This window comes from Phoenix dactylifera, chromosome 8, assembly GCF_009389715.1.
Source record: "Phoenix dactylifera cultivar Barhee BC4 chromosome 8, palm_55x_up_171113_PBpolish2nd_filt_p, whole genome shotgun sequence".
In the NCBI taxonomy this organism is placed as follows: domain Eukaryota; kingdom Viridiplantae; phylum Streptophyta; class Magnoliopsida; order Arecales; family Arecaceae; genus Phoenix; species Phoenix dactylifera.
The window spans coordinates 21,007,281-21,035,096 of record NC_052399.1 but is presented as its reverse complement, the minus strand read 5'-3'; the positions used below and the strand labels follow the sequence as shown (position 1 = coordinate 21,035,096).

General features: G+C 37.9%; 2 protein-coding genes across 2 annotated transcripts; one reads left to right on the top strand and one right to left on the bottom strand.

Annotated features, from left to right (window-relative positions):
- Nucleotides 1–611: 611 nt before the first annotated feature.
- Nucleotides 612–19,501, top strand: LOC103709749 (protein GIGANTEA-like). Its single transcript, XM_008795242.4, has 15 exons — nucleotides 612–888; nucleotides 1,161–1,585; nucleotides 4,256–4,327; nucleotides 4,540–4,594; nucleotides 4,719–4,861; nucleotides 5,059–5,333; nucleotides 7,240–7,298; nucleotides 10,699–10,939; nucleotides 11,022–11,172; nucleotides 14,767–14,976; nucleotides 15,187–16,719; nucleotides 17,882–17,950; nucleotides 18,068–18,286; nucleotides 18,662–18,754; nucleotides 18,840–19,501. Exons 2-15 carry the CDS (start codon nucleotides 1,499–1,501, stop codon nucleotides 19,140–19,142), a joined length of 3,510 nt encoding a protein of 1,169 aa, XP_008793464.1. The 5' UTR covers nucleotides 612–888; nucleotides 1,161–1,498; the 3' UTR covers nucleotides 19,143–19,501.
- Nucleotides 19,502–22,357: 2,856 nt separating this feature from the next.
- LOC103709793 lies at nucleotides 22,358–27,289 on the bottom strand. Its single transcript, XM_039129230.1, has 3 exons — nucleotides 26,922–27,289; nucleotides 25,608–25,688; nucleotides 22,358–23,216 (listed from the first exon to the last, which is right to left on the bottom strand). Exons 1-3 carry the CDS (start codon nucleotides 27,078–27,080, stop codon nucleotides 22,815–22,817), a joined length of 642 nt encoding a protein of 213 aa, XP_038985158.1. The 5' UTR covers nucleotides 27,081–27,289; the 3' UTR covers nucleotides 22,358–22,814.
- Between the last annotated feature and the right edge of the window lie 527 nt (nucleotides 27,290–27,816).

The window sequence follows — 27,816 nt, the reverse complement described above, 5'->3', positions numbered from 1 at the left end:
AACAAGTGAGAGAGAATTCAATCATAGAAGGTCATTGACGGAAAAAAAAGAATTACCTATCATCTTACCTCAAATGTAGCACTTGTCTTGCGTGGCACAATCTGCTCGTCTAATCTAATATTCTAATCTAATCTTATAAGAAAACCATGGATCCCATTCCCGGCAACCTTGTTATCTAGCCTTTCTTATGTGTAACAGCCAAGGTCCAATAATGTAATTGATGGGACCCACTTACGCATTTCCCACCGCCCACTTATCCAGTTTTGTCTGCCGCGGCTTTAGCTCTCTGGGTTCGGTTACATCTTTTGCGCAAAAGAGTGATTAATCTTTTTTTGCGGCGTCAACCATTGGATCACAGATTGCACAGTTATCAAAGCACCTGAAACTCATCAGCACAGTTTTTGAACGGTGGATTCGCGCGAAGAAAGGTGAATCCTTCCATCGGGCGAAAGATATAACCCCCGTTTCTAGGTAGACAGCAAGTCCCTTTCGAACGTTTGAGGGCAGTTTCGTCATTTCGGACTCATATTCTTCTAAGGGGGATGTTTTGCTTGCGGGGTTAGTGGTAACCTATATTCATGTATGTATAAATGGAGATCGATATGTGCATCCATGTCATGGCATGAGAAGGCCTTCCGATCTGCGCGAAAAATATCAAGTGCCACGTAAGCGGGGCGATCAGGAGGGCGAAGCCCAGCCTCCAGAGCAGGATCGGCGAAGTATCTTACTCTCTCTCTACCAAAAATAAAACGCCACGGCCTCCAGAAAAATCTATTTTTCTTTCCCCAGCCTTCTCGTCGTCGTCCTCCTCCTCCTCCTCCTCCCAAGTCCCAACCTTAACAACAGCTCTTAAACCCTAGCTTCGTCTCCAAGCAACGATCCATCCAGGTACCGCTATTTTTCTCTCCTCTCCCCCATTTTTTCTGCTGTTTTTTTTTTTCCCCTGTGGAGCTCTTGGATTTTCCGCCTGATTTCTACAAGAATTTCGAGTTCTTGGAGCATTTTTCGGATTTCTTTCCATAAACGGGTGGATATGTTCCTTTTCTTTGCATTCTTGAATTTTCCCATTCGAATCTTTTATTCTCACGGAAGTGAAGAAGATTTTTTTTCTTTTTTCCTTTTTCTCCTTTTCCCTACTTGTTTGTCTTTTTCTTATGCAGAGAATTGGAGAGTCGTTGATGTTTCCGAGATCAGTTCCGATGTTTCGTAGTCTTGCGTTGGAGATAGAACTCTTGGAGGGGGGTTGATTGATGATCGGAAGAAGATTTCTGTTTTGTGTGGATTTAAAGAAAGTTGTGTTGGCCGAGGGTTCTTGATTCGAGGGGTTGAGATCGATTCTGATGCAGGGATTAGGTTTCCTTGGTTTGTATTGCGAAGATGAGTGGTGTTTTGGAGGCTGTTTTGGTTACACGTGCTCTGGTTCTTGGTAGGGGAACAATTTGTGGGTTTGTGGGAACGCTGCGAGGAGGGAGTTGAGTCTTTTTCATAAGGGATTAGAATGTCTGTTTCTAATGAAAAGTGGATCGATGGGCTGCAGTTCTCATCTCTGCTCTGGCGTCCGCCACAAGATGAGCGGCAGAGGCAGGTATGGAGGATATTCTTATGACTTCACTTGATTTTTATTTGATATTTTATAAATATTTCTTCTTTTTTCTCCTTCTTTGTTTCACCCTCACATCTTGATATTTGGGGCACTGCTGGATTTTTCTTTAACCCTGTTTCATGTGTATATATTTAATATGAGTTTGGCATTAATAAACAACTATTCTGGCAAACCTTCCATTTTTGAAAAGAGAAAGCTATCTTGACATTTTTATCTTGTTAGCGGAAAAAAAAAAAAAGATTTTCCTATTTGTGTCAATAATACTGCTACACAAACTTAAAATGTGCCAAGATTTGGAGATCTTAACTCTCAGAAGAGCTCTTCTAGGATTATCGGCCAAGGGTTCCGCAAAAGTACTAAGGTATTATCACAAGTTGGCATTCCACAGAAGCATGGTTCAATGATTAGATTAACTAAGTTTCCTCCCGTTAAACAAAGATTAAGTCAAAGAATGTTTGGATATGTCTAGTGTTGGTCACAGAGAATGCCATGGAGGTGAAGAGATACATTCCTGTTGAATAGGAACCAAAGACAAATAAAAATCTGCTAACATATGCCAAAAAAATGGATTAAGGCTTGATTTCATGTTTACTTGTATATTAATTTAGTTATATCTAATCACTTGTTGGCTTGAACCATGTTGTAGTACCACTATCTTCAATACAAGCCAATTTTTTGTATAATTCTTGAAGCTTCCACTTGATTAAGTGCCCTTGCTTTACACTGTCTACATCAGTATTTAGTTTTTGCTCTGGAGAAAAAAACCTACTTGCTAGAGTACGGGATGTTGACCAAAAATAAATCCAACACAGAGCTACAAAATGTCTTTATCTAGAGGGTTTTGGCATGTGAAATGTGAATAAAAACAGTCAACTGGCCTAGTATTGCATACGTAAAAAAAAGGTGAATAAAAACATCTGCAGAAATCCTAGTAGTGCATATGTAAAAAAATAAAACAAAAGAAAAAATAGAAATTCATAAAGGAACAATTTTTCCCTTCCTTACAAATGTTCTTAATGAATTCACTTCTGAGTTTTATCCACGGCGCTAGCATGTGGAAGCAACTTTGTGCCAGCCGGAGAGGAGCACTAATGCGTTGTTTGCGATTGTTATTTGTAGGATTCATTGCTGAATTTAATGTGTTCACATAATAGGTTACTTAGTCACATCATAGATTGTTTGGAACCCCTAGCTAGCATCTCCTTAAATATAACGGAAAATCACATAGTCCAACAAGCATGCCGGACTCTTTGGCATTCCTGTAATGTATGTGTTTGTGTGTTTTCAATTAATATTTTAACTATATATAAATTTCAATATTCCAGGTGCTTCTGTGTTGCAACTCATTATCACAGCTCACTATACTTGATTATGGCATGTGCAGGCATGCCCAAGTACTGATATTTTGTAACCTTAAGTGGCTGGGTACCGAAAGTTGGGAGCTTGGAGTTTGCCACCTCCCTAGTGTTCGTTTATGATAACAATAAATAATATGAGAAATTGTTCAATACTCTTATATTTGATCTTTCCCCTCTTTGTTCCTTTATAAACTTTCTTTTGTGGCTCTATTCTCCTCCTTTCATCTTCTTTTTACCTTATCTTACTCTCATCCTCTCTTTTCATGTCTTGTCTGTTGTTAAAAGGGCCGGCCCAATGCATAAGGCTCTCAATATTGGGGAGGGTTATATGTATGCAGCCTTACCCCCATATGCAGAAAGATTATTTCTGTGTTTTGCATGCATGATCTCCTGGTCACAATGGAGCAACCTTCCCAACGCACCAAGGCTCACCCTCTTATGTCGTGTCTATTATTATTATTTTAAATCATCCCTTCAAATGACCAATACATATGCAAGTCGGGAGTCAAGATTTTAGCTTTCACACATTTTTCCTACAATATTAATACGAAGCACTACATTGAAGATGGAATCTTGATTGTTACACCCATGGCAATCCTTGTGCAAATAAAAGAAAAACAAATCTGGTGCTTTATGCCATTACTTGTTATTGGTGCAAGGAAGTATATTTGTCTCTTTTCTCTATTATTCTGTAAGTAAGGTGCTTAATTTGCTTACTTATTCCACACTTATCATGGCTATTTCTGATGCTACAGAATGTTGAATAGTTAACTTTTCTCACCATTACTTAATTATAGGAGGCACTTTTTTCTTAAAAAAAGATAAGTGTGATATTCAGGCATGCTTTCTTCAACTCCGTCTTGCCTTCCATAGGAAAACAACACTTTAGGAAAAAAAACTTTTATAGTTCTATTACATGCTAAAATATCGATATTAGTTCCATTTCCTTTTCTCAAGTTACTTTTGCATTATAAACATCTAAATTGACATGCTGACATGCACATTGTCCCTTAACTGATAGAAATGCAAACATGCAAAGCTTCTGCTTTTTGTCATTTATGTCTATTTCGGGCTTCTTTGAGTTTCTTCAATTCTGCTGAAATCTGAAGGTGTATTGTGAATTTATGATTTGACATTAATTGGGGCAGCATAATACAATACTTGCTTTTAGAACAAATAGCTATTCCTTTATAGCTATTGCATGTATATATTATTATTTGTGTCAAGCCAGCTTCTAAATTTTTCTCATTCTTCTTTTCTCCAAAAACTGATATGCTTTGTGCTATTTTGTAAGGCACAAATTGTGGCCTATGTTGAATATTTTGGTCAGTTCACCTCGGAGCAATTCCCAGAAGATGTAGCTCAGGTATGGACCTTTTTATTTTTGTATAGGTGGTTGTCAATTGGCAAAACATGTTAGGAGAATTTGGCATGAGATGAACTTAAATCAGGAATCTTGTGAAACCATAATGAGCTTTTCATCTATATGGACCTCGTACTGATAAAACATAAATTTGAATGAACAAAATGATGCTTAAACAACTTATCTTCACCTGCTTCTTGATTTTACCTGTGCAGCTAATCCAGAATTACTATCCATCTAAAGAAAAGCGCCTTTTGGATGATGTATTAGGTACTGGAATCACACTCCTATTAATCAGCTGATATAGTAGCAACAGCTTAAACTGATCATATTGCCTTTATTTCTGTCGTGTTGAAACAACTTGCTGATCTTTACTGTTTACTTTGTATTCCAGCAATATTTGTTCTTCATCATCCAGAGCATGGCCATGCTATTGTCCATCCTATTCTTTCACGTATAATTGATGGGACATTGGTTTATGATAAGAATGATCCTCCATTTAGTTCTTTTATATCTCTATTCAGCCAAAATAATGAGGTAAGTCATTCTTGATTATTTGTTGTGTAGGTTTTCTATTTCAACAGTCTGATGTATTTTGATGTAGACTCAATTTTTTAACTACATGTGGCACCATTTGATTCTAAAATCATGATCTGTAAGTTCCAACGAACACATTCGAGCATTTGTTTTGTTGTATATATGTCATCGTCAATATTTGTTACTTCTAATTGCAGAAAGATTATAATGAACAATGGGCTTTAGCATGTGGGGAAATTCTTCGGGTGCTTACTCACTATAATCGACCAATTTACAAGTCTGAGCATCATAGTAGTGAAGTGGATAGAAGCAGCTGTAGCAATCATGCCCCCACAAGTGACTCCAAGGAGAAAGAAGCCTCCAATTCACTTCTGCAGGAGCATGATCGGAAACCATTGCGGCCATTGTCTCCTTGGATTACAGATATCTTGCTTGCTGCACCTTTGGGCATTAGAAGTGACTATTTTCGATGGTGAGCAATTCCCTTTTTCTTTTTTCTTTGATGCTGTTCAATCATGTATAGTTAGATAAGTCGGGAACATTGCTTCTCACAGACATATTATGGTATATGCAGAAATAGCTTTCAATAGTAGCATTTCATTTAAGAATTTGATTTCAGAGCTTGCATAATTTGCTTAATAGTCTATGGTTCAGACATCAAGACAAAGCCTGTCAATTCCTTCTTTGCATGCTTTATGACAAATCACAGAACTCATCTTCTGGCATAATTCTTCCAAATTATCTTTCTTCATTTTTTTTGACTTAAAATAGAAGCTTCCCTTATGTTGGAAAATATAAAAGTTCACCATAAATTTGCGATGATGGAAATTTAGATACCTGAATCAGGAGCTGCTGTGGGAGCAGGGAAGAGGAACTCTTGAAAAGATTAGGGAATTCATGTATATTAGATAATATGATCTCAAAATTACATTTTTTTGAATCTAATATAGTTTAAAAATTCAATGCATAATCCTTCTTCATTATAAAGCCATGAAAGATATCTAGCTTAGAACAATACATATTCCTTGTATATCCACAGATGTCAATGAAATTCATTCTATTCATGTTCACTCCTATCTCTGTTCTCTCGAGTTCCTTTAAGTTGGGGGTAATTATTAATAAGTGATACTTTGAAGATTATGCTGAAACAATGTCGACGTCCTACAGATTTAGTCTATCTTTTAGGAGCTTGAGCCACAACTAAAGTCAACAAGCCTTACTCTAACTATTTGGGCTGAAATGCATCCTTTTGTCAGTTCAAGTTTTTTACTTTAACAGTTATCGTGGTGTCATCGTTATTCTAATTCTATTCTCTAATCCTACTTTGGCATATACTTCATAATGTCTTGGACTATTCTCCAATCGGCATCTTTTATCAAGGGAACTAACTTCCAATTTTTTACTAAATACTGACTATATCCTTTCTAATTTTATGATATATCCTGGTAAATATTCTTAATCTATGTTGTTCCTATCCTAAAGAACACAACATGGTAGTGTTACTACTATGTTATTTTCCTTTAAATCAAAGATATGTAATGATTGTGTGCCAGAAAAAAAGAAATGCAATGATTGCTTAAACTCCCACATGCCCTCTCTAGGTACTTCACCTTAATGTAACATAGATATTTTTCTTCTTATCGTTATTTCTACCATGTAATACATTTCGTTTATCAAAAAATAACCATGTTGGGATATCTCATGTCGATCAAGTTTGATCACAGGGTTGTTCTCTTTTTTGTTCCCACTATTGTTCTAGATGTCACAATATCTAGACCTTAACAGTTTGAGTCCTTTTTCTATTCTAAAACAATAATCTGTTCTGTTGCCATCTCGTCAATTAACTGAATATCATCCGCATGAGGCACAGAACATGATATCTTAAATGTTGATGGTTTTATTAAGATGGAAATTTTGTTTAGCCAAAATTACTATGTTCTAATTTAAATCTCTTTTTTTCTTGTTTTTGTTGGATATTAAGAGAGCAATGGTACGTTCCATGCCTTCATTAAAATCTTGAGTTTGGTTATACCACAAGTGGTATGCAATGTCGCACCAATAAATATTCTTCGGAAAAAGCTTCACCGCACCACTCTATTCCCCACTCACGGCACCCATGCACGGTGATTGTCAGGCTGGTACATGGGGCCTGCCTGTCAATTATTTGACCCCGTGTACTACACCAAACCCCAACTGCTATGGAGGACTGGTGCTGTGAGCAGGGACTGGAGTGGTGCTAAAAAGCAGCACTCATTTTCTTTTATTCAACAAGTATGAGACACTGGCAGTTGTTTCCCATTAGAATATTGGCATTGCATTAATTATAAGTTCAGAATGTTGTGCTCATCATGATCATTGAATGATGCCTGTGAAATCAGGTGTGGCGGGGTCATGGGCAAGTATGCAGCTGGTGGAGAACTAAAGCCTCCAATGACTGGTTAGTGAAGATTTTGAGTAAATATCTTTGATTTGTTCACTTTTGGAGTCTAATTCGATTTCAGATTAACAGTGATCTCTCATTTCTTTAATTATGAAAATCTATTATATAAACAAATACATTATTTTAATTCTTAAATTTCTATTACAAGTTTAAGCTGCTAATTTTTGTTAGATTTTACTAAAATGGAATGGCATATAGAGTTGATTGATGATTGGATCAAGTGAAAGCCTTTATAGATGTTTAATGTTGCAAGCAACAGGAGATTGAAATGCATGTTAACTTTTAGAAATGATTTTTCTATACCTTTATATGATTATTATTTTCCCTCTGATTCATTATTCTATTCTTTAGGAAAAGAGATAGTTGAAGTGTCTTTAAACTGTAATGAGATCTAGAGAAGTATGTTCATGAATAATTCTGGATTGTAGCAATGATCAGTCCATTCCTATGCAATCAATAAATTAAGATAAAAAAATAGGAGGAACTAGGAACTATGATGATTTATTGGATAAGGCATTGGGGTTGATTCCTAGGGAACCTTAATTAGGATTTAGAGTTACAGATAGTTTAGTCAGTTTCAGTCCAGACCCTTTATGCACCTATTCAATAATCCTTTAAATACCTTGCTTATTGGAATTTTTTTGTGTGTGCTTGAGTAAAAATAGGACTCCTTTGGTTGTATGAGTGGCATCAGGATGTCAAGAATTGAAAGGAAACTTGGGGATGATTATTTAGATGCCTAGAATGGACTATCTTGGAATTTCGCAATGGTTCTAAATCTTATTAGAGGTATCAGGAGCTAACCATGTTAGTTTGTACATATTGTGCCAACCTAATATGTGCATGGTGCGAAGTGCAAAAATACTATCCTGTGCATATTGGATGGTGCCAATCTGTATTGGCTTTGTACCGCAATGTGCTGGTTTGGTGGAGGAGCATGAGCTAATAAGGACTAGTTTGTGCTCATAAGGGCCCCTATTATACTTTTATATCCATTGGAGCTTTTTCCCCTCCATTGTTGTATGATATGTATCCAAGTGTCAAACATGAGAAAAGAAAGAAAAAGTTATGGGGATACATGTGTGCGTATATATTTAGGCTGGAGTGCTTTTGAGAGAAATTGGCTGCAAATGCTTCTTAATGGAAATCATTGACGGGCCTTAAAAATAAAAATCAGCAACGTTGATTGCGATCTATGATATCTAGAATAGTTAGAAACAAAAGGTCATGGATTTTAAGGGCTTTTACTCATTTGTCAAATGACAACAAAATCAATTATTTTAATGGCATGATATCATGTTTTAGTTTCATATATAGCTTAAAAACATCCAAAAGAGCTGTGATGTTTTTCTGCATACTTTTTGAAATATTTAGATCAAGATCAATAGTTTAGAATTGCAAATTAAATGATTTATACTATGTTCTTGCTTACTAGCTATATTGCTATTGTTCATTTCCTTGCTACCTAGATGTATAGGCGAGCAGCTCCAAAATAAATGACTTCTACTTTCTAAATATACATCCTAGATCATGATCAATGGTGTTGATTTTTATTTTGAGAGACCCTTCATTGATTTCTGTTAGGAAGCATTTGGAATTTACTGCTCCTAAAAGCATTCCAGCCTAATTCTCTCTATATAATGCATTAAAATTATTAAGGTGTTTTAGAGTACAGGTTCCTTACTCCAACTTCAAAATTAGCTCATGTATACAAGAAATGTGACAATTGTTATATGGGAGCAAATTCAATTGGGAAACCATTGTTAAAGCATGAAACTGGTACTCCTACAAAGAGAAAGCTATACAGAAAAACATCGATTTTAAGAGAGGAGTAAATTTGTGGTTGTATCCTTCTCCTTTATAGATGAATTTGGTGATTATATTCAAATAAATCATGAGACATGAGAAATAATCCTACTTCACTGGCTTGAGTAGATCAAGATTCTGAAACAGGTGCAGCTAGAAACAGGATAGAGCATCAGGGCATGTGAAATTTAGAACATGAGAGCATATCATGGCAAGATCTGAACAGGTAGAGGTTTGAGAAATCTGGATAAAATTTTAATTAGGTTGCTAATATCATAGTGAGAAAGCACTAGCTAGCCAACAGACAGGAAACCTATCAGAGTCTAGGATGGTAAGTTGAATTCCAATATCCAGCAATATCTCATGGCAATTCTTACAAGATGGAATTGGGTCCATTTGCATAATTATTATCTAACAGGAAAAAATAAGTCTTCAGATTTTTGGCATCAATCTCAATGATGAATGGTTGGAGACCACAGATGATTCAGTTTGCTTCAACAAGTGAAGCTTATGGTAGAGAGTGAAATGGCTCTCTGTAATCATTTGTGGAAGGGTCCGGATCATTGCTTGATATATAATATTCATCTGCGCAACATGCTAACTTACATTAGATTGTCGTCGTGCAAGGTAATGTCATATGGATACATGCATGCAGGTACAGCAACATCCTTCTCTATGAAAATATGTATATAAGTACCATTCTGAGAGTTGAACCACTGCTTCATTATGCCTATTAGCTAGTTGCTTTTGATTCATTTTGTTACTCGTAAATGACAGAATTAATGGAACAAAAATATGTTATTTCTATAGATTCTTCAATGTCCTTTTTAGCAAGTCCAATCTTCCTTTAATTTTTGTTATTCTGCTAGCTTGACACTTAAGTCCTCTTTATGTGCTTTTCCTTTTCGTACTTGTTGTTTTTATCCTGCAGCTGGTTAATGGAGTTGATTGTTGCTTTTATCACTGGAATGTTTCAGTATAAGTTTTATTCATCTTGTTTATCTTATGGATACATGAGATTTCCATATTCTTGTGTATTCTAGTTTTCTGCTTCAATTTCTGCATGCAATTGGGACCTTTTTTGGTTCTATTTACTGATCCATATTCATTGCATTTATAGTTGTTTTTATGGGATAATCAGAAAATATTTCATAGATTTTGCAGACTATTAGTTGAATCTTTTGGTTGTTCTTGTTAACTAACCAATTGACCCCAAAAGCTTAAGCTAATAGGGAAAGGGTCAACAATGTATATCAAATTTAACTTCCCCCACTCGCATGCGGCCTGGATGACACACAGAAAAATAACTGAGAAAGATAAACTATTATAACTAGGGATAAATAAATAACTGAATTCAAGGGATCTGAACTCATGAACTCTAGCAAATCTGAGCTCCATTGCCATGTTAACTAGCTAATTGACCCCAAAAGCTCAAGCTAATTGGGAAAGGGCCAGCAATGTATATCAGGCTTAGCAGTTCTTACTACATTGTCATAGTTGTACTATATCCTGTCTGTAAGACATGTCTTGTTCTGAAATTGAGCATATGCTGTAAAACTAGTAATCATTTTTAAGTTTTTGCCTATGCTAGCTTGTAGTCGTGGGTCTGGAAAGCATCCTCAACTTATGCCATCCACTCCTCGATGGGCTGTGGCTAATGGAGCTGGAGTCATATTGAGTGTCTGTGATGAGGAAGTAGCTCGCTATGAAACTGCAAATTTAACAGCAGCTGCTGTTCCTGCACTTTTGCTTCCTCCTCCTACGACTGCCTTAGATGAGCATCTAGTTGCAGGGCTGCCTGCTCTTGAGCCATATGCTCGTTTATTTCATAGGTGGATATTTGAACCTTTAACTTATTTTCATGTTATAATGTTTGAATTTTTTTTTATATACAACTGAAATTTTCTGAGTCAGGTACTATGCAATTGCTACTCCAAGTGCTACACAGAGGCTGCTTCTTGGACTCCTTGAGGCACCACCCTCATGGGCTCCAGATGCACTTGATGCTGCAGTGCAACTTGTTGAACTCCTTAGAGCAGCTGAGGACTATGCAAGTGGAATGAGGGTAGGTGTAGAACTATGAAATTGAACCATGCCCATGTGATATGATGCTGTTCTAGTGGTATATCTATCCAGTGTTTCTGTACTTCATATAATTATTCCCTTTGCCACTTAAATGCCAATTTAATGATAAGTTTGCTGGTTTTACTCCATTACGAATATGTGATAGTACATGCTTCTTTTTTTTATAGTTGTAAATATTATTGTTTAGGCTAGTACTACACCGTGAAAAAGATTGGACTTGTTTTTACTTATGGCTTCTGGAGATTCACCATTTGTGACCAGATGCACCACATAATTTAAGCAGGTAAAAGGTTCCTTTCAATTTGTTTAGTAGTTAGATGAGTAAAGCTTAAACATTATTCCTCACAAACACTCTCAAATCAGTTTGGCATGAATGCATATGGGAAGATGGATGCTAGTAACTTGTAATGTCTCATCAGATATGTTGTATCTTAGGTATGTAAAGCATATAGTATGTAATCAGTTTCTTTTAGAGATACTGTTCTACAAATGTATAAATTATACATTCTTGTATTGTCCCTGTATACTACACATTGGACAACTTAGTACATTGTAATTTGCAATGGTACATTTAGAGCCTTGTCTCAATGTAATTTGATGCCTCTCTCTGTATTTATGATCATACTCAAGTTTCGTTGTACAATAGCTCAAATATGTGCTCAGGACTATTACATGAGAATTGACAGAAGCATGTGCAGGACTCAGTCTCTTCACATAATCTCTACCATTAAATTTGATCATTGCACTAAGACATATGTAATGCTACCCTTGCCAACTTCAATGAACCACTTTGCCAGAATCTGTTAAACAGTAATGGCCCAATGGCCATTGACTGCTGGAATTGAATCAAATCAGAGGATCGGTTCCACTTCAGTAGCCTGAATTTAGGGTCTGATTTCCTTTTCTTTCTTTATATGAGTTGGATTAACTATTATTTTCACTTCTCCAGCATGTTTGACTGTCGAGGCTCCTTTTGTTTTTCCCCCTTCTGAAGTTAGTCTTGCACTCTGCCATCTCCTTCTCACCTCATTGCCTGTCTGCTATTAGTGCAGATTCAAAGACTCTTTTTTCGGACAAATTTCCTTGTTTTCATTGTTTTTGCAGCTGACTGGAACTCTCACATCCTATTGACCTGAAAATATCTATTTGATAATCCACTGTCCCCTAATGCATTTTACCCCTTCCCCTTCGTTTAGAGTTGGAAAAATTACTGCCTATTTTATCTTTCTTTGTGCTGTTTTCATCATACTGCTCATGTTCTTTGATAATTTTCTCATCTTTTTAATCATTAGGAGAATTCCATCTCTATTTGAGATATGTCTGTTATCAATGTTTTTTTTCTTTAGGAAATCATGTGACAAAGCTCATCTGACAGGATCAAATTTGTTGGGGGAAAAGCAAAAATGCCAATGTGCGCCTTTAGCATTTTTGCTAGTGGTTGGCTACCTTTCTTCGACCTTGTAGCACATTTGGTTCTATCTTCCTTCATTCTTGTGGCTACTGCTTGTCTGAATTCCAGTTACTATTTAACCTTTGACATTTAACTCATTAGTACAAGCAACTGGATGCCAGTTTATTACCTTGTGGACCCATCTTCTTGGACCTGACGTATCAGGCTATGTTGATGTATTTGATCTAGGTATAAATTTGGAGAAAAAGTGCTCTTCACCTGTTGCATTTCTATTAATGGTTGCTGCTCTTTGGCCTTCTTGGTCTATGTCAATATATCTGATCTAAGTGCCAATTTGTTGGAAGAAAAGTACCAGTCTTCACCTATATCATTTTTTGCTAAGGTTTGACTGCCTTTCTTTCATCTTGTTGCGCATTTTGGTCCCATCAGTATTCTCTCACATAACTATCCCTTCTGTAGCTATCTTCCTTAGTGTGCTTATGGGGCTATATTGTTGTTTGGGATCTAAAGCCTTTTCTAAGTTAAAATTATCTAGTTGTATTTGATGACATCATTTGATCGTCCATATGTCCCCAGCTTGCCAACTTTTTGATAGCTTAGAAGATTTCAGACTATCTGTCCTGCCTATAGCAATTGAGAGGGGTTTGTAGTGTTGATTGGGGTTTGTGGGCAGCAGTTATTCTGTTTTATATAACTGGTTGAACAATTGATGCAAGAGTTTTGTGCTCTAATGTTCCAACACCAACATGAGCTGCTGACTCTGGGATCCAGTCTTTCCTTATGCAGCCAAAATATATTATTGGTGCCATGATCACTAATGGGTTCACCCTAAGTTCAAGCCTATTCAGGGACTGATTCGTAGTCCTCCTCTATTGCATTTGGAGTTGGCAATATTTGAACTGGCTGATGAGACTCATTTGTACTCCTGCATCCTATCAAGCACCACTGACCACTCTAGTCGCTACTTCTAGATGTCACTTAACTGTGGATGTTGTTTGGTTGCACCATCCTAAGTTGTGGACATTCATTTTTAGTACTGTTTAAAAAGCAGTCTATGTGATTGCATATGCATGTGCAGCCTCCTCACCACCCTGCATAGTTTCTAGTCTATGTTTGCATGTAGCTTTCAAGTTGCGTAGTGGGTACCCTTGTGGCCGGTATAAGCCCAATCTCTAGATATGCATCCCTCGAACTCTATAATTTTTCTTATTTTTTCCTGATTTCTATTGAGATATTTCTATTTTTTTATTCCATTATATATTACTATAAATTTATATATCGTCTAACATTTATTCAATAATGATCAGCAGTAAGTAGCTGCATACCATTTAGGCACCATGCAGGAAGTACCTTGACCATTTGCCTACTATAATCGCTTCGTGAATGCTGGAACTTAGAGGTCTAATCACTTATATTGTGACAATCAGAATATAACCTAGATTAGGCTATTCCTATTTCCATGAATGACACAGCCCATCTAGATAATTTCCACTACATTAGCTGGTTTCATCCTCATACCGCATCTCCCTTCTGTATGTATCATCTACGATGCAGCTTATGGGTTTTTTGATGAAGGCCCATAATACTGGCCGTATTCAATACCTTCTTAGCAAACTCTTTGGTAGTAGATTCCCAGTAAGTTTAAAGAAGGGTTTTAGATATATTCTATATATGGAATACTTTACATTGTTGCCCTAATATAAAGAATCACTTACAACCCACTGTACATATATTTTGCGTAATAGGTTAACCACCAAATTTAACAAATGGAAATGTAGGTACTTTGGTATATATCTTCTTTGTATATTACCACTGGTGAATCTCTCTCTCTCTCTCTCTCCACCCTTGCCCTGTGGAGACAGAGATAAAAGATTATTTCTTCCTTTATTATTTTACAATTATTCTAATTTTGGGGTAACTGGTAAGTATGCTGTACAGCATCTCCATGAATTTTGATGTATAACATTTCTAAATTTTATTTATGTATAAATAAAGTGTGAGTACAAATTTTTCTTCATATTTTATATTGTTTTCCATTTAGCATCCAAAATGTGGCATCCTGTTCCACGAGAAAAGGTGGCATCACTATAGCTGATTAAGTCAATGAAGTATTTCTGATTGCAAAGTATATAGTCATTGAATTTCTTGTTCTTCATATTGTAGCTTCCAAGAAATTGGATGCATTTGCATTTCTTGCGAGCAATTGGCACTGCAATGTCCATGAGAGCTGGTATTGCAGCAGATGCTGCAGCTGCTTTACTTTTCCGCATACTCTCACAGCCTGCGTTGCTTTTTCCTCCACTAAGACATGCTGAAGGAGTTCAAGTCCAGCATGAACCTCTAGGTGGCTACATATCATCCTATAAAAAACAGGTAATTTAAGTCGTTTTGCATTATTGGCATTTTTTTCACTTAAGAGTCAAGGATTTGTACTATTACCAGTTTCATATTTTTTGAATTATTGACTACCATGATTTATTTGTCCATGTGCCCGAAATCTGCTTTAAGAATATGCTGACTCAGCTAGCTTATGTTGCTTGTTTTATGCCTAACATCCATCCATGCTTATTGAAATTGGATCAGCTAGAAGTTCCTGCATCTGAAGCCACTGTTGAGGCAACTGCACAAGGAATTGCTTCTATGCTATGTGCCCATGGTCCTGATGTTGAATGGAGAATATGCACCATATGGGAAGCTGCATATGGCCTGCTTCCTCTGAGTTCCTCGGCTGTTGATTTGCCAGAAATTGTAGTTGCAACCCCATTGCAACCTCCTACCTTGTCTTGGAATTTGTACTTGCCACTTCTAAAAGTATTGGAGTATCTCCCACGTGGAAGCCCATCTGAAGCATGCCTCATGAGGATCTTTGTGGCTACTGTAGAAGCTATACTGCGAAGAACCTTTCCACCAGAAACCTCTGGTGATCAACAAAGAAAATCAAGAGCTCATGGCAGTATATGGTCTACAATGAAGAACCTTGCTGTTGCTGAGCTTCATACAATGATTCATTCACTATTTCTGGAATCTTGTGCATCCACGGACCTTGCCTCCCGCCTATTGTTCGTCGTGCTAACCGTTTGCGTCAGTCACGAGGCTTTGCCCAATGGGAGTAAAAGACCAGCAGGTAGTGACAGACTTTTGCTTGATGAGAACTTTGAGGGGCCACAGATAATTAACGGGAAAGCACCTAAAAAAAACAGAAACAAGAGAAAACAAGGGCCCGTTGCAACATTTGATTCCTATGTGCTGGCTGCTGTATGTGCTCTGGCTTGTGAACTTCAACTGTGCCCTTTGGTTTCGAAAAATGGTACACATTCAGATTCTAAAAATTCTGCAAAGATGACCAAAACATTAAAAACTAATGGTGTGTTTAATGAGCTACAGAATAGTGTTTTTTCTGCTGTTTGTCACACTCGTAGAATCCTCGGAATTCTGGAAGCCCTTTTCTCATTGAAGCCATCATCTGTTGGTACATCATGGAGTTACAGTTCCAATGAGATAGTGGCTGCAGCTATGGTTGCTGCTCATGTTTCTGAGTTATTTGGACGTTCCAAAGTCTGCATGAATGCTCTCTCTGTTCTAATGCATTGCAAGTGGGACACTGAGATTTCTACTAGGGCATCTTCTCTTTATCACCTTATTGACATACATGGAAAAATGGTTGCCTCCATAGTTGACAAGGCAGAACCCCTTGAGGCACACTTGGTGCATGTGCCAGTACGGAAGGATGATCTGGTGCATTTCAGTGTCAGAGGACAATCCAGTTCTGCAAGTTGCAGCATCTCTGAATTAAAGGATCCTTCGTCATCAGAGTCTAAGGATAGTTCTTCACGAGCATTTTTAACATGTGAAATTATATTAAATGATGTTATTGTAGATAGATCAGGGAAAAATATAGCAAGTCTGCGAATGGATGCAACAGATTTAGCGAACTTTCTCACAATGGATCGAAATGGAGGATGCAACCGCAGTGCACAAGCTCTGCTAAGATCTGTTCTTGCAGAGAAACAGGAATTATGTTTCTCTGTTGTTTCATTGTTATGGCAAAAATTAATTGCAGCACCAGAAACACAAATGACAGCAGAAAGTACATCTGCTCATCAAGGCTGGAGACAGGTACATTCTTTCCTATCTCAAAACTGTGATCATTTGATATGATAAAGATTAACACAGTAGGATCAAAAGATTAGACTGAAAGTGGAAATATAGCAAGAGTTTAGATGGTTCAGAATCCCTGTACTTGTACTGCTTGTTCTGGCAACTATCTTTGTTATGCATTATTTGTCTTAATATATTGCACTAATCTCTTTGATCCACCTATAGCGTTGATTCACTGCCTAATGCTTTGTATCTAGAAGGCTTCTATCCTATAACCAATATCAGTTGTCTTCTCTGGTGTTTTTTATGTTTCATTGCTTTGTGCTTTGCATCTTCACTGTTCAATGCATGTATTGTCATATAATTCATGTCTGGATTTTGGGACGTCAGCATTATGGTTCCTAGTCAGTTTGGCAAATCCATCAGTGCCTCAAGTGATTGTATTGCATCTTAAATTCTAAGAGTTCGACTATGTACATGAGCTAAATCATGCATTGCATGTGGAGGTCATCTGGTCTTGACATCTTCTAACTTGAGCATTACTCTCATTTTTCATGATCCCTTATCATGCGTTGCATGTGGAGGTCACCTGGTCTTGACATCTTCTAACTTGAGCATTACTCTCATTTTTCATGATCCCTTATGTTTGTGATAGTAATTAAAAAAAGGGCACCTGGTTATTCATGAGCAGTAAAGGCACATAGAAATTAGATGTCACTTCATGCACCACTTCGTCTATTTTCTTTTCCCTTCAACTCTATTACAATAAGTGGATCTAGCATCTATTGTAGCAAGCTGCTAGTCTCATTTGTTCGAGGAATTTCTTAGAGCAATTTTTGCATAGTTTTTTTTGTAGTTGTTGTATACAACAATATGCTTGCTCCATACCATGTGATTATGTATATGTGGATTTTTCTTTTTAAAAAATAGCTGCTTGCAACCCATCCAAGTAGATTTCTTGAGTTAAAGTAGCATACTATCTTTATTAGATTCACGTAGAAACAAAAATAAAGCATAGTGTTCCAATGTCCAAGTAAATAAAGAAATTGCAAACATGAATTTCATCTTGTCATATATAGTACGGAAGTTTGCCAACTAAATCTCCCTCCATCTACTCACAAACTGCTGTGTTTGCAGTTCAAAGATTAGTCAGACTGATCATCTTTTCCATTATGTATAGGTAGTAGATGCCCTTTGCGATGTTGTTTCAGCATCACCAACAAAAGCATCAACTGCTATCGTTCTACAGGTCCAAAACTCGTTTATCTTCAGATTCTTAGTCAGTAGATTAGTTAAATCGTATTTGCCCTATTTCTGCTGTCCCATTTTTTTCAGTCACTTTTGTGGACTCTCGTGTTCTTGACAGGCAGAAAAGGATTTGCAGCCCTGGATTGCAAGGGATGATGAACAAGGTCAGAGAATGTGGAGAATCAACCAGAGAATTGTAAAGTTGATTGCTGAACTTCTGAGGAATCATGATAGCCCAGAAGCACTAATAATTCTCGCGAGTGCTTCAGATCTTCTTCTACGTGCTACAGATGGAATGCTTGTTGATGGTGAAGCATGCACTTTGCCACAGCTAGAGGTAATGCCTGAATGAACTATTTTTTTCAACAAAATTAAACAAATAGTCTATATGAACTACATTGGGACGACACCCGATGGTTATGTTGCAAATGTCAAGCCCTGACTTTCTGGTGTCAATTTTCTATTGATATATGATATTGTTCATCAAAGTTTGATTCAGTAAAATTTTTTGATACATTGGGTCTCTCTCTTTAGATTATTTATTTTTCCATTAAAATCTTTTGCTATTATCAGGTTAACTGATGTCTAATGCCTCGAGCATGTATTTCTGTTTGTGAACATTCTTGAATTACATTATAGACATGGGTTATTGCTTTGTGTCTTATGATTCTTATTTCTGAGATCATGCTCCCATCTATATGAACATGAGCAGCTTTTGGAAGCAACAGCTAGAGCAGTTCTTCTTGTTGCCAACTGGGGAGAATCAGGCTTGGCAGTTGCAGATGGGCTCTCAAATCTGCTGAAGGTAATTATCTCACTCATTCCAATCAACCGGCATTTGTGTAGGTATGCACTTTTAAGCAATATGATTCACAAATCATCGTCTGCAGTGTCGTCTATCAGCCACAATCCGTTGCCTCTCTCATCCAAGCGCACATGTGCGTGCTCTCAGCACATCAGTTCTTCGAGATATAATGTACAGTAACCCAATCAAGTCCACTAGCTTTATGCATGGGGATAGCCAGGGCCTCCGCGATCCCTCTTACGGATGCTTGAGTGTCGGTATCGTCAACTGGCATGCAGACATCGAGAAATGCATAAAATGGGAAGCTCACAGCAGGCGCGCAACTGGCTTGACGCTTGCTTTCCTCGATGCTGCTGCCAAGGAATTAGGCTGCCCTCTTACCTGTTGAGATCCCCGTGGATCTCTGGCACTCACCTGCAGGTCTGATGACAATGGATTGCAAACTGCGGAGGCTTTTGGCAACCTAGTTTGCACGCTCTATCATGATGTTTCGCATTGCATGATTAAACTTGCAAAAGTCAACGGTTATTAACTTCTTTTAACTTAATTTGTTTTGAAGAATGCCTGTAGGCAGAAACGGTCATAATTTTCTCATGTCAGATGCGATAGCAACACATTTTCATCATTGTCAAATACACGAAAAGTTGCCGAACAATGGAGGATGAACATCAGTTTTTATTTTATAATAGTAACGCTACTTGTCCGTCATGGGACACGGCTTTTAATACGAGGTGGAGATTAATGCGAGTCTGGACTGGATGATCACAATTCTTTTTTGTAATTTATGGTGCGCTAATTTTATTTGTGTCGCATTCAGTGCTTGGTTAAGGCAAAGCATAGAACCCACTCACTGTATGAGAAGGAAATTGTTTCTGATACAGTAATGCCAGATGGATCGGTCGACATTCACCTGCCGCATTAATTGATACTCTACAGCCTCACTCGAGTGTTCCACTCAAAAGTGAGGCTGGTCCGCCATCCAAAGAGCCGGTGGTCCGATGAAAGAGCTGAAGTAAAAAAGAAAAATTAGGCGACTCGGACGATCTTATTATTATTATTATTATTATTTGAGAGGAATAGAAAAGTCAAAGATGATTCTGGAATCTTTTCAGCACCCGACAGTTACTGTATCTGAAGGTGACGGTTATTGTATCCTTCTTGAGCAGAGATCAGCTGAATTACTCCTCATGGCTGGAGAATGAGGATCCCTCTCCTCAAGAGGCTCCATCCAAAGATTTTTAGCATTTAATCCAGGTTTCAGTAACATTCTCAGAAAGTTTAAGCAAAGAAAATGCAAACCTGAACGTTGTAATATTGCTAGCTACCACAGCTTCTGCTTGCTTTCCTCTCCTCTCTTCTTTCCCAGCTGCCAGAAACACAGGTACAGGTGGCTAGCATCGGCACCGGCCCCTTAGGAAATATCTGGGTATCAATTACTTACGAAATTTCCCGCGAGAAAAATATCCAACAGAGCAAGAGCAGAATGCTGAGCAGAAAACGAGTGCTCCTCCAAATAAGTAGATAAGAGTATTTTTTTTTTCCCTTGCAATGCAGTAGATTGTGCTTCCGTTTTTTGTTTTCTTCTTTCTTTCTTTTTCTTTTTTCTTGGAAACATGATAATATTGATATTAAACAAATAGATTAACAACATCACCTCAATCGAGCCGAACTGCCCTATTCGACCAATACCAAGCTGACTTGGTGCGAAACTGGGTCGGTTCGCCTCATAATATCAGTTCCGGCCCCGTATCGGTCGGAACCTATACCAAGCCGGCCGGACTGGTCCCTTACCGATCGGAACTAGCTGGAACCGACCGGTTTGGTGCAGACTCAATACGCACCGACTGATTCGCACCGAGTCAACCTGGTTCCAAACCTGGTTGTTACTATGGATCCACCTGGTGTTTTTAAAGCATCAGGTGGCTGTTGGAAATGTTCGAGAAGACGAACTTCTCAAGATCATTCAGGAGGACACGATGCAGCTGCAGATGACCTCACACGTGGAGTAGAATCTATAGATATATCATGTTCTAAGTCATATACCGTATCCTATTATTTGCAACCACAGACAGTCTATAACCCATACGAATACAGATATGGATATGGTGCGTTTGAGGTATCTTCCTATAGCTACTATCCTATGCATCCTAGAGTATCTTACAGATCGAATTTTGCTGCCGGCATATTCAGATAGGCCCCTCCATAGTCGTATTATTAGCCAAAAAACACTTCTCAGAGCTAAAGCTTCAACGAGAGATTTGAGAGTGCTTATAATTCGGCGTTCCTTATGAAATGAATATACAAGACTATAATATTGCTTGATTAGAAGGGTAGGTTGATGTGCCTAATGACTATGCTGATGATCTAGATATCTACGAGAGCCATCATCACTCGACCTAATTTTAGATATCTGTATGTATGTTGTACTTTAAATGCATGTAATTGATTGTATCATTTTATAATTTTTATGTCACTACTTGATTTGAAAATATTTTATATTATTTTTTGTAGCATATAACATTTTACTAATCATTTTATGATTTGTATCATTTTATAACAATAAAATGCATCATTTAGATTAAGCCGGAATCATCGAAACATCAAAAAATATAAAAAAATACTAAAAAATTTTTAAAAAAATTAAATTTAAAATTATTAAAAAAATTAAAAAAATGATTATCGATTAAATATTTTTAAAAACTCAAAAAAAAGTATGCCAATTTCAGTACTGGCTCAGGGCCTTGCTTCAGTTCCTTCATCAAGCAAAAGTCTGCTTTATTGCAATTGGAAAGGTATACCTTTCTACAATAACTACGACAGAGTGCCAGAATCTCTATCCCCCACCGGCCAAAAAGACCCATTTGTCTAGAAATTATTAAATGGACCAAATCTACGCGGATAATCTCTCTCTCTCTCTCTCTCTCTCTCTCTCTCTCTCTCTCTCTTCTTTAGGTGTAACAGTAATACATGCTAGAATGATTTCATCCTGAATCCACAGTGGATCTGAACCACCTAATAATTTCTCCTTTATAACTGAGCCACCTAGTAATTTATTTTATATAACAGCATTTGGAATTACACCCAAAAAAAAAAGGCCTCTAAGTAGCACCCGACTCATATAAACCTAGCAATAAAAAGATAAATACTAAAACATAAGCAGATGGTCTTTATTCTGGAAAATTACTCCTCTACATGATAAAATAATTTATTCCTGGATTGAGTAAAGAGGCAAAAAAAATTGTGTAACAACTTTGTAAAAACACTCGTTATGGCTTTCTTGAAAAGTGGTCATGAAAAGAAGGAATAACGACATTAAATGACTTTACTAGTTATTCTGCTTCCAAAAACAGTCCCCAGTCTAAGCGACTAGCAAGAGAGGACCCAATAGGAAACAGCACACGGTTGAGTAAAATTGAACGAGGGCAGCGCTTAAACGACAGGAAGCAACTAAAATCTTCAGCGTTCACAATAGGAAAAACTAAACCAGAAAAATGCATATCAACCCTTGAAACCATCATTTGTTGAATAACATGCAGCCAGATTGTTCCTTGCAGCAAGCTGTCAAGGCTGAACAGATTGAGCAATCAACCAAAGGCTTAAGTCTCCCTGTTTCAAACATGCATCCATGTGCATAATATGAGGCTTCAACCAAGCTGTGTTTGTTAGATACCTATTTGATTCACAGGATCATCACATGAAAACCAAATATACTATCTACCAAGTCCACCAAATCCATATGATCCAACTCAAAAAGACAAGCAGCTAAAAAAACAAAAAAGAAAAAAACAAAATGGGGCCATTTTTAACATGGAATTAGGCCAACGGCAGGAGGCCAAAAGTAAGCTTGGAACTAACAGATTGCTTTGGCTGTGAGGGTGGAGGGAGATTCATGAGAAACATGTACTTTGGATGCCTCCACAAAAACTCCAGCCTGCAGACCTCACTATTATAGCACCTTCTTGATTCACCAAGTTCTTGAGGATGGAGTTTTAATGAAGTAACTGCAGATAGGGTTACTGAGACTAACAACAAAGAAATGGTGCAACTTTACTGAAAAACATTAATAGGATTCATGAGGTGGGCTATCTGAATGCATATCCATAGATAAGTCGCTGGAGCTGAGGGAGTTAGAGCCCCGGATTTGATTAGGAAAGACAACTTCATTGTTCCGAGTTCCACTTCCATTTAGCAAGACACCATTTGGATAAAATCCTCCACCCTGGGCTAGGTGATAAGGCTGAAGGCTGTGAGGAACAGGGCCAGAGAGAGCATTTGAGAAAACTGGGTTCTTCGTTTGATCAGAGTGCCCAATCCGTGGGGCAAGTCCAACAGTTGTTGGTCCAGAAACACCAGAAGAGGCCTGGATGTTTGTGTTCGTAAAGTGCATTGTGGGTTGAGGATGGCTAGGAAATTGCAGCCTTGGAGGCATTGACACATCCTCCCCTCCACAATCAATCTCGTGCTGCAAGACCATAACAAGTTACATGACATGTCTGATATGATCTACATACCAGAAAATATGCAGTTAACACGATAGTTCTAAGCTTTCCTATTTAAGAATATTGAAAAAACAACCTGTTTGTCATCAGAAACACTAAAGCAACCAAGGAAATTCAAAATGTAAAGGAAATCAAACCATCTCACTATACTAGTTCACTAACTAGTGTTCTTGTAAAACACCACAAAGCAAACTACAATACAATGATGCTAACAAAACAATACGACACATGTCAACGAGGGGCAGATGCCACATCTACCATTGAGTATTCATGTCACGGTCAATAAGAAACAAGAATCTGACTTGCACAGTCCTTCAAAGATTTTGTTTCTAATCATTTGATTGAGAAATTCAGAAGAACGAACAGATAATTTTTGGATGATGGGAGAATTGGCACCAAGTAAACAAGCATTTGGCTGAATGGTTGTTAGCATCGCTGCAGATATTTTGTGCAAACCAAAGGTGACTGCAAGTACAAGGACTCAAGGTGACACACTGGTTTTTTCATCACACCTAATAAGGAATTACCATATCCATCATGCTGCATCTTCCTAGGTTCATTATAGTATTTATTTGTGCTTTCGCTTGTGCCACATGTAAAATATGATAGACATATGTCCACTTCTAAAGCCCAGATTTACTGAAGGAAAACGATGGATCCAGGGAGCCCTTAAAATTTTAAAACTACTAATAAAATGAGTGAAGTGTCACCAAGTGAACATCCAATAGATTCTACGCATCCACTTAGAGACAATCATTTGTTCTTTTAGCTATAAAGATCAACACACCATAAAGCAAGCCTGAGTCCTATAAAACAAGCTATGGAATTAAAGATGATACACCTATCTCCTGGTACAGATTAATAATCAAGCAGCTTAAATAGATGTAGTACAAGATTACATTTTTGGATCTCATAGAGTAAATGGTTGTCCATAGGGATGTCAACAGACAGATTCACTGGCCTCATCTTACACAGTTTTGAGCCATGTCATTCCGTTGAGCCTATTCTAAATTTTGTATATGCTCTGCCTAGACCCAACCCAATGACATCCCTTTTACATCCATCTAATTCACCACGAGATAGAGGTAATGGGGAATCTGAACATCAAAAAGCTCCAACTTCTTATTCCATTTTCCCACCGCATGAAATAAATCAGACAAATTGTGCATGAGGTAGATATCTTGAGGTTTCAGGGACACTGATGACAATAGCTCAAAAAGGCAGTCAAAATCATCCATGTACAACTAAAAATCTACAAGGTTTCGAGCAACATATTAATAGGGACTTCTCCCATGAACCACTAAAACCCAAGAGTCTTTAAGGAACTAAAAGAGCAACCAACATTTTGCTCTTTTAAGTGTGTCACAACTGTGTGCTTCCAACAAACAGATGCAAAGTGGGCACAAACTAGCATATGGCTGCAATGAAAATCAATCTAAATGAAAATGATGGGTTTACATGGATTAGAAAGATGCAACCAATATCATAAAATTCAATTACTGTAAGGACTAACAAGTGTCAGGTTTGTATTATGTTTAACATTCATGATTCCATTATAGTGCTAAGCATAACTAAGAAAAGTGAATAACTCATCAAGCATCATATGTGCAAGCCCATACGACTACTTGTATGCCTTGTCGTGCTATAAATAACATGCCATCCACCCGAGATACTCAGAATTAACCACCTCATGTTGGATCAAAGCTGGACTCTCGAACAGAAGCTATGCATCTTCAGTTACCTTGTTTTCATGCATCTTCTTCTTGAACTATTCCAAAGCATACCCAGGGCAATTCTATCCAAGGATTGAACTCTCCAGCTTTCTAATCATTGTACAGAATTAAATGGCACCTAAACACCCCCAAGAGAAACAACCTTATACCTTATAGGGACTTGATTCGAGGACCAATTTCAACAAAACTTGTAGTTTCGTAAACAAAGAACGTGAAGTATTAAACATCACAAGACAGTCAGCCTAGAGTGCTTAGGCCAATTATGTTAGAGAAACAACCAACCCACAAAAAGCAAAATCCCACAAAATAGGCAAGGAAATTATATTACAATTTATAAATCAACAATTAAATCCGATTGAAAAAGGCTCCTACTAATTGCTCACCCAAGGAAAAAAGTGCAATGAAAAAATACACAATATATGTCCCAGTTAAAGCAGGGGAAACATACACACACAGAGGAAGAGAGAGAGAGAGAGAGAGAGAGAGAGAGAGAGAGAGAGAGAGAGACTTTTGAAGCTTGAGCTGTAATTATTGAAGAGGGTAAACTAAAAGCTATATGTCAAATCAGACAGCATAAAACCACAAAAATATCAAATTGAAAGAATAAGAAATTAATAAAACCTGCAAATAAGTCATGACATCTGCTGCAGTCACCCTTGCCCCATCCTCATGCTGCCTCAGAATCCACTGGTAGAGTTTTTCCTGCATAAAACATAAATTCAGAAACAGTAAGAAGCTTATGCAGCATAACCAATATAACAACCACAAAGAGAGCACAAAACCCAGGAGAGCAAAACAGACCTTGAAACTGAAAGTACCATCCCCAAATTAAAATGCTTTGAAACTGAAAGTACCATCCCCAAATTAAAATGGAGTAAACTATATAACTACTAGCTAAAAGGCAAGACCTTTGTGAAGAGCTCATCAGGGCTGAAGTTAATCTGAATTTGTGAGTGCAGCTTGCTTATGAATTTTTCATAAAACAGAAAATCCATATAGATCAAAATTGACATATGAAAAGTACAGGCAAATGAAAGTCACACTTGATTAATTTACTGGCACAGCCTGGGATCCACTCTAAACAAAAATTTCAATTGCAATAGATTCAAGGCAAAAAATCCATAAAAAGAAAGGCATTGTTCTGAGTTGTCTACTGTTATCATTATCCTAGTACATTCACTACTGGAGTAGATAAAACCTTTGATCCAAGAAAGGACCAGTAACCTCACTTCAATTTTCCACGTCTATGATAAGAAGAATGACAAGTTCTAGTTAGAGCATGCTTATAATTCATAATAAAAAGTGAGAAATAGTGCTCATCTATCACCCCTTTAATTGCGGTATGCAGCATTTGAAAAATACTCCAAGGGACCGTCACCAATGAAGGAGAAAGAAGGGGGGGGGGGGGGGGGGGGATTATCTGTGAAAGATAGCATTAAAAGAAGAAGAAGACAGAAACAAATATAAACACAGTAACTAAAGAGGGGAAAAATTCCTCACAGTGCAGGACAAATTTATCGCCACTTGAGATTTATTAAGCAAAGAGAAGCTCGTGCACCAGAAGATTTCCCCATGATTAAAGCAAAATCGAACAACACACCAACAAATTTTCCTTTCTTTTATAAAAGCTAACAAGCAACTGAATCAAAACAAAAGAAAAAAAGATTTGGATCTGAAAGTATATCAACAATCATAGGATACGCCCCACTAAATAGATTATTCCGTCGACTAAAACCCATTCATCAAGTAGAACATAATTCCTTTTAAAGGAAAAGGAAAAACAAAAGGATTCCATTATTATCAACGAAAAACCCACACAAGAAAGCCAAAGAAAAGAGGCGCATATGGGGCAGACATATCTCATCGCCGATCGGCAAACAAAAGAAGCTGAGAGAAAGCAAGAAGAGTGAGAGGGAGAAGGGAGGACAGACAAACCAAGGCGTGGCGCTCTCCGGCCTGGAAGGCGACCTTCTGCTGCGCCATCGCCTGCGTGTAGATCTGAGACAGCGAGTTCGCCGCGCCGCAGAAGGTCGAGTACACGCTCCGATCCACCTCGTCCAGCCGCGTCGCCTCCGACTTGCTCTTCTTCGCCATCGATGCCGTTCGATTCCAAGATTGATTGATCGACGAAAACGAAACCCTAGAGATTAGATTCTTGATCAGTTTTTTTTCGGGGAATCGAGAAGAAGAGGGGGGAGGACGAATGATGCCGTGAGAAGAAGACGAAGGATGGGCAAAGAAGGGGGGCGGCGTATTCTTCTCATGTCCGTCGGCCCAAGTTTTGCCGAATCCAAAAGAGCCTGGGAGAGGAGGCGCGTGAAAGTTAATCCCGGTCCACCAGCTTCAGAGACAACATCTCGTCCGTTTGATCGGGGGATGTGTATTCGACGGTGGAGATCTGCGAGTCGACTATGGTTGATGTTTCTAAATCTTAAAACTTATGATGTGGGACTGGTTTGTTTGATGGATTGGTGGGCCCAGTAATAGGGAAAACGGGAGTTTTATTTTAAAAAACAAATAAAAGAAAACGGGATTCAATCTTTTATGCTCTTTGATCAGGTTCGTGTATGTGCCTGTTGATGCCTAAATCATGCCCGATTATATTTTGATGATCTGGAGGTGTGCGGGGTGCAGAACAACCTGCTCGATCCACGATGGCAAACAACGGAGCGCCAACTACCTTAGAGAGTCGCAGTTTTGCACACAGAGAGAAGCGAAAGGTCCATCAGGATGGCTCCGGCCGGGCCTCCTCTGATGCTTAAGTCAAACAGGCTTTGGATTAACAGCATGAAATGGCAAGAAAATAAAAAACACCAGAGTAGGATGATTT